This window comes from Polyodon spathula, chromosome 53, assembly GCF_017654505.1.
Source record: "Polyodon spathula isolate WHYD16114869_AA chromosome 53, ASM1765450v1, whole genome shotgun sequence".
NCBI lineage: Eukaryota > Metazoa > Chordata > Actinopteri > Acipenseriformes > Polyodontidae > Polyodon > Polyodon spathula.
The window spans coordinates 425,927-432,934 of record NC_054586.1 but is presented as its reverse complement, the minus strand read 5'-3'; the positions used below and the strand labels follow the sequence as shown (position 1 = coordinate 432,934).

At 43.1% G+C, this 7,008-nt stretch overlaps 1 protein-coding gene across 1 annotated transcript; it reads left to right on the top strand.

The window, feature by feature from the left end:
• The first annotated feature begins 576 nt into the window (after positions 1-576).
• Positions 577-6,695, top strand: LOC121307134 (keratin, type II cytoskeletal 8-like). Its single transcript, XM_041239264.1, has 9 exons — positions 577-1,192; positions 2,785-2,993; positions 3,279-3,339; positions 3,527-3,622; positions 4,050-4,214; positions 4,456-4,581; positions 4,963-5,183; positions 5,602-5,660; positions 6,072-6,695. Exons 1-9 carry the CDS (start codon positions 692-694, stop codon positions 6,308-6,310), a joined length of 1,677 nt encoding a protein of 558 aa, XP_041095198.1. The 5' UTR covers positions 577-691; the 3' UTR covers positions 6,311-6,695.
• The last annotated feature ends 313 nt before the right edge of the window (positions 6,696-7,008 follow it).

Genomic DNA, 7,008 nt, shown 5'->3' with positions numbered 1-7,008 from the left:
GGGGTGCATTAGACAGAATCAGAGCCAGGCACACCCAACAGTGAGTGGAGGAATTAAAGCCTTCCTTTTACATATCGTAATTGTTAGTTCACATACTGTTGCTTTTTATCTAATAAGCTCCTTTTGTAAACAAACAAAAAAAAAACACAATGAGCATACATGCAAATTAGGAATCAAGTTTTTACAAACACAAATGCTATCGAATGCAGGTGAAAACCACTGGCTGGGCTGTATAAAATGTTTGCTTCTCAGTGTACGCCTGCATTTTGCAGTTGCTGGGTATTGCTTGTAAACCCACTTCAATCGGGAACCTGTCCTAAGTACAGAATGGATCGACTCACTTACTAAAAGTGTCCTGCAAAAAACTACTACTGTTACTACCACTTAACCTGCTCTCTCCCTCCCCCCGCTAGCTCTCTTGCCTGGGTGTGCCCAGGTATATCCGTTTACAGTAATTGCACTCTGCTGATACCTGTCAGACAGGGTGGGTGGGACCATAGCTGGGCGAGGGGGATACTCCCACATACCCTGTAGTTCAGGAAGGCTTTAAAAAGCCAAGCCTCATCTTCTGCTTCTTCAGAGAGATTCATTCTCCTTCTTCATCCGCTCACTGACTCTTCGCTGTCTCTCGCTGTTTCTCTCTTCATGCCAGCTTGCACTAGTTTGACAAAATAAAACACTAGAACCAAACATGACTTCCAGCTTTCGTATGACCACGACCAAGAGCAGCTCTGGAGGCTCCGGGAGCATCAAAGGATCAGGAGTGAGCTTTAGAAGCAGCAGCGGTGGCGGTGGCTTTGGAAGCCGTTCCTTGATCATACCAAGCCGGTCCAGGATGAGCGTCGTGTCCTCAGGCTTCGGCAGTGGTGGTCGTGCTGGTGGTGGCAGTTTCGGCGGTGGCTATGGCGGTGGAGCCAGCTTCAGCTCCATGTCAAGCTACGGTGGCATGGGCGGTGGTGGTGGCGGCTTTGGCATGGGCGGTGGTGGTGGCGGCTTTGGCATGGGGGGTGGCGGAGGTTTTGGTGGCGGTTTCGGTGGCGGCATGGGCGCCCCCATCACCGCAGTCACCGTCAACCAAAGTCTGCTGGCCCCCCTCAACTTGGAGATCGACCCCAACATCCAGGTGATCCGCTCCCAGGAGAAGGAGCAGATCAAGGGCCTCAACAACCGCTTCGCCTCCTTCATCGACAAGGTGAGTGCGGGTCCCTGTTTTGTGATGTGCTGTGGAGCTGGTGCCAGGGGTGGGGAGTAATCAATTACAACTGTAAAGAGGGTGCAACTGTTAGTCAAGCAGACTATGTTGAATTGTATACAAAGGTTTATCTATTTAAGTTTGAGTTTTTTAAAGAAAGGAGGAGTGGGGGCAGAAAAGTGCTGGTCCCAGGAGATGTTTTAAGAGACCGTATTCAGGGTGCAGATGTAAAGGGAAAAACAGAAAACAAGATTCTGATCAGGGCTGTGTAATTTAAGTGTAACTAGATTCTGTATGACTATGTAGACTCGAACAAGCTAGGTGTGGTTGAAAAGTTTGACAAGCTTCTAAAATGTAAATTTTATCATGCAAGCCCTTTTAAAAATCGACTGCAGTAAATTAAATACATATCATACAGTAAAAAAAAACAAAAACATATTCACAGGACAAGCATGCAAAATCATATAAAATGACTTTGGTACAATTGTAACCAGGTACAGCTGTTCAAATGCATAGCAGCTGTAAATGTTCATTTGCTTGAGTCAAATTAAAAGGTGCATTCGATTTTATATTCCTGCTGATGTTAGACTACATTAAAAGGGAAGGCTTCACTAGATTCTTTATCAGCTTTTTATTGCACAGAAAACTGATCTTTCATCAGCTAATCAGCTAATACCTTTATCACTGTTTGTTCTAGAGACTGCTCACAATTATTCCTGACTATGTGATTTAAAAGGTTTTCTTGAAAATAAAAACACTGAGCTCACAGCACTAAAATTTTAATCTGCGGTGTTGCACGACAAAAGGATCGAATTCGAGTTTACCAATGCTAGCTAGACAGCCATTGTTAGTATTTGTTCAGTCGTTAGATAGAACTTCAGGCATGCTTTTACAGATGGGCGTTGCTGTAAGTCCAAAGTGTGAGAAAAGCAGGATTCTTACAAGAGTCATGCATAAAAGACTTTCTGGAGCAAGTAAGCGTTAACGTTCATTCAACGCAGTGGCCAATTCCAGCCCAGAGCCCCACCTAAAGATAATTCTGCTCAACGTACAGCCAAGTTTTAAAAAAAAAACTTACCTGGTTCATTCAGCCTGGGGCAAGTCTCACTGTGACAACGCCCTTCAGTAAAGAGAGAGAGAGAGTCAGCGATCCGAAACATGTTAAATTTATTAAAACGTTAAAATGTTACATGGATAAAAGTTTTTATAATTTAAAAGAAAATATATAGCGGGTAATATGTGACCGCAATATGCATTACAGTGCATATTATAATGAAGTATTGCATCTTATAATTTTTTTGTATTCAGGTTACAGTTTAATTCCCTCAGCAAACTGCAATGAGAAGAGGGCGTGGCAAGGCAAAGTTTGAATGCCAAAACAGGTGTTGCACTTTATTTCAAGTGTAATGCAATTGTATCAGTGAGTTACAATGTCATCATGTTTTATAATAAAAAAATACAGAAATAAAACACAAATCGTGAAGTAAAAGATAATTTGCACCTGCATCCAACTCTAATATCTGCATCTCTCCCCCCTTCCTCATGTCCAGGTGCGTTTCTGACCTGATTTGCTTGCCCTTCTCTGTTTTTAGGTACGTTTTCTGGAGCAGCAGAACAAGATGCTGGAAACCAAGTGGAACCTAATGCAGGGGCAGACCACCACCAAGTCCAACATCAACGCCATGTTCGAGGCGTACATCGCCAACCTGCGCCGGCAGCTGGACTCCCTGGGCAATGACAAGATGAAGCTGGAGAGCGATCTGAATAATATGCAGAACATGGTGGAGGACTTCAAAAACAAGTGAGTCCAAGAAACCATACTCACTGTCCGCCCCACCTTGTTTATCAGTCATCAGTCATCTTAAATAAACTTGCATGCAGAACTGACAGCTTCAACTTGTGATATACCTCACTCACAACACTTTGAGAATCACTTCTTTAGGGTAATGCTTTGCTTTACCCTCAATCATAAGTGAGGCCAAGAGTCAATAAAGGCAAACAAAGTACCCTTATCCAGTTTCCAAGACTAGTAAGCTTGACGCTACCAGATTTTTGGACTGAACTAAACAAACATCTTCATCTACAGATACGAGGATGAAATCAACAAGCGCGCCAGTGTGGAGAACGAATTTGTCCTGCTGAAGAAGGTAAAAAACTCAGCTCAGTGGGGTTTTACCCTGAACACACAGACACACACACACACACAGACACACACACACACACACTTAAAACACCCTATACAATGAGTCTCACTGTCCCATAGAACTATATGTTTGATTGCATTGAATGCAGTCGTGGTACTAAGTCTTCTCTTGTATCCCTCTCTGTTTGTAGGATGTTGATGGCGCTTACATGAACAAGGTTGAGCTGGAAGCCAAGGTCGATGCACTCCAGGATGAGATTAACTTCCTCAGGGCCATCTACGAAGAGGTAAACCCAACTTGGAGCCATCATAATCATAGCCTACTGCCCTGGAGAAACTCTAGCCAGTAGACCCATGAGCAGACCACTACGAGCAATGGCAAAACAAATACAAATACAATGCAAGCCCGTAGCCCAATGGCATCACCAGAAGTGTGTGCTTTGTTCACAATGATACCACTGGTACTGTGTCACTGTGGTGCCATTCTACCAATGCCTCATACCATCATATCGTTCTCTTTCAATCGTACAGAACCATTGCAATGCCATAGCAGTGTCACAACAGCATTGCTAATGAAGAAGCTTAAAACTATATGTTGCTGAACATCGTTGATACTTTGATGACGATTCCCAAGCAATCAATCCTCACAGTTTGAAAACAAAGAGGCAGTTTTCCTAACATCTCGTCTTGTGTGCTGTTTTTGTTTCTTTGCAGGAGCTTCGCGAGATGCAGTCCCAGATCAAGGATACCTCGGTGGTGTTGGAGATGGACAACAGCCGTAACCTGGACATGGACTCAATTGTGGCCGAAGTGCGCGCTCAGTATGAGGAAATCGCTGCCAGGAGCCGTGCCGAGGCTGAGAGCTGGTATAAGCAGAAGGTGAGCATATATATAGTTGTCTATATAAACACATATAAGGGAATTAAACATAGTTTTCAGCAAAGGGCTCTAGAACTAGTCTGTATTTCTCTTAGCACAGGATATGTACAGGATTCAATAAGATCAGCCTTGCCCTAGGTGAAAGCATGCATCACAGTTTGTTGTGTTTGGCTAATAACGTTGAAAGTATTCAATATTATATATATATCCCTTGAATCCTGTTCTTTTCTCTGTCCTGCAGTACGAGGAGATGTCCACCTCCGCCGGACAGTACGGTGATGACCTGCGCAACACCAAATCTGAGATCGCAGAACTGAACCGCATGATCAGCAGACTGACCTCTGAGATTGAATCTGTTAAGGGCCAGGTGAGAGTCAGGGACAAGGACCCACCCAATGGGGTCTGCTGCAGCCAAGCAGGAATGCTCTTTCTGGGAGGACAGATGCAGTTCCCTCAAACTCTTCAATCTGTCCTTATACTTATTTATTGATAGTACGGCTATATTCGTTGCGGCTCCGTTCTTTTTTGATTGAATCTCATCCAGTCTTAAGACATATAAATAACTGCCATGGTACTGCAACATTTTAAAAAAGATTTTAAGATAACTTGAGTCTTGTCTGAGATTATTTATGTGTTTATTAGAAAATGTTTTTTGGATTGGTCCACATCCGTTCACATTGCATCACAGCTGCAGTGTACTTCCCGTGAGGGTTCTCGTCCAGTACTAACGGCCCCTTCTGTTCGACAGCGCGGGAACTTGGAGGCTCAGATCGCTGAGGCAGAGGAGCGCGGGGAGCTGGCAGTGAAAGACGCCAAGCTCCGTATTGGAGATCTGGAGGCCGCTCTCCAGAAAGCCAAGCAGGACATGGCCCGCCAGGTCCGGGAGTACCAGGAGCTGATGAACGTCAAGCTGGCCCTGGATATTGAGATCGCCACCTACAGGAAACTCCTGGAAGGAGAGGAGAGCAGGTAAGGAAATGTGCAAACCTTATCTCAACAAGCACAGTGTTGGTGTGTGGGGGTCCGGTGACCCCACAGTAAAATTAAGTGAAATGTAACGTCACAAATAATTACCTGTTGGGAATTTATTAACCATTTATTAGTCCTCTAGACTTGTACATATATATCCCCTTTGATTTTTTTAATTACATTTTTAGAAATTTTAAAATAGTTTGTGTGAACTCTATAGAGTTTGAGAAACTCTATAGTGTTCGAGAGATTGCCCTGCCAAAACTTTGAAATAGACATTACGCATTAAAATAGAAACATAGACAGGAAGCTTAACATGGTACAATCACACAAGCAGTGAATGCAGGGGATTGTTGCTGTTTTGGAAGGCAATATTTGTATCTTTTATCTAAGCTTTGGATTTTCATTCTCTCCCCAGAATCAGCTCAGGCGGTGGAGCAGTCACAGTACACATGCAGCAGAGTGTATCTTCATCTGGTAACAAAATATTTCTTGAAAATAATAAATTAATAACTATATATCTTTTTAAAACTGTGATGGTAGAATAAGTAGTAATTCTAGTAAAAATCTTATAGTTAACATTTAGAAGTCTGGACATTGAGAAGGAGTGAAATGTTTTTTTAAGTTTGGACACATAGGTCATAGCGTTAATCTCCTATTATTTCATCTCCTATTTTTTGCATGGTGAAAAATGCCTATTAATAAGACAAAGCAAAAAACTCCTGCTCTCTAAATTACTCACCTGAACCAGTTTAAGCTCCTTCCGGGTTATTATGAGTTAATTATTTAGTGGTCTATAAAAGCTGGGGGACTCTGGATATGTGGGCACCCCCAGTTCTACAGTGTGTGGTCTGGTCTCCTGCTGACCCCTCTCTCTCTCTGACTCAGGAGGCGGATTCAGCATGGGAGGAGGCGGCGGTAGCGGTGGATACGGCATGGGAGGAGGACTGGGAGGAGGAATGGGAGGAGGCGGCAGTGGATTTGGAATTGGAGGAGGAATGGGAGGAGGAATTGGAGGAGGCTCCATGAGTGGTGGAGGATACGGAGGTTTTAGTGGTGGCAGCAGCGGTGGTAGCAGCAAAGTGTCCTATTCACAATCCTCCGTGACCAAGACCAAACGCTACTAAACCCGTCGACCCACGCTTCGAGAAGGGGTTTCAGCCTCTCCAGTTCACACCTTTCTCCCTGACAGAGTGCCAATCTGTCCAGTGTCTAGTGCCCTTTCAGAACCCTCTCCCTGATCGCCCCGTTCCTATCTATCCTCTCAAAGATCTTTCTACAGGTCCTGTTCTTGATCAGTTGGTGCCTCTGTCAATTATCTTTTTTTTTTTTTTTGGAAAACTGAAACTCAAACATCCAAAGAAATATAGATAGATGGGGAGTGTGGGGTGGGGGGTTCTCCTCTTTTAATGTTCTGTATTGTGCTTCTCTTTTGTCGCCTCTTTGTGGACAGATTGTACGAACGGCTTTTGTAACACCATCTCTGCAATAAATCTGAGTTTCTAAATGAAACTGATTTGCATCTGCCTATTTTTTCATTCATTAATTTTCCTGTTCTTGGGAAAAAAAGAAAAAAACACTTCTTCTAAAACCTGTATGGAAGCTGTCATTTATGTTTAAAGGTTTTTAAAATTATATAAATGAATAAATAAAATCTGATCGATTAAATCCAGGAAAGATATCATAGCACCCTCAAGCTACAAACTTACAGGTACAAAGTCATGAGAATTTCAATAGAGTTTGTTACAATTGCATCAGAGCAATATCTGAATAATAACTTTTCTGTTGTTATATGATTTTTCTAGTTTTTTTTTTTCATTCTCCA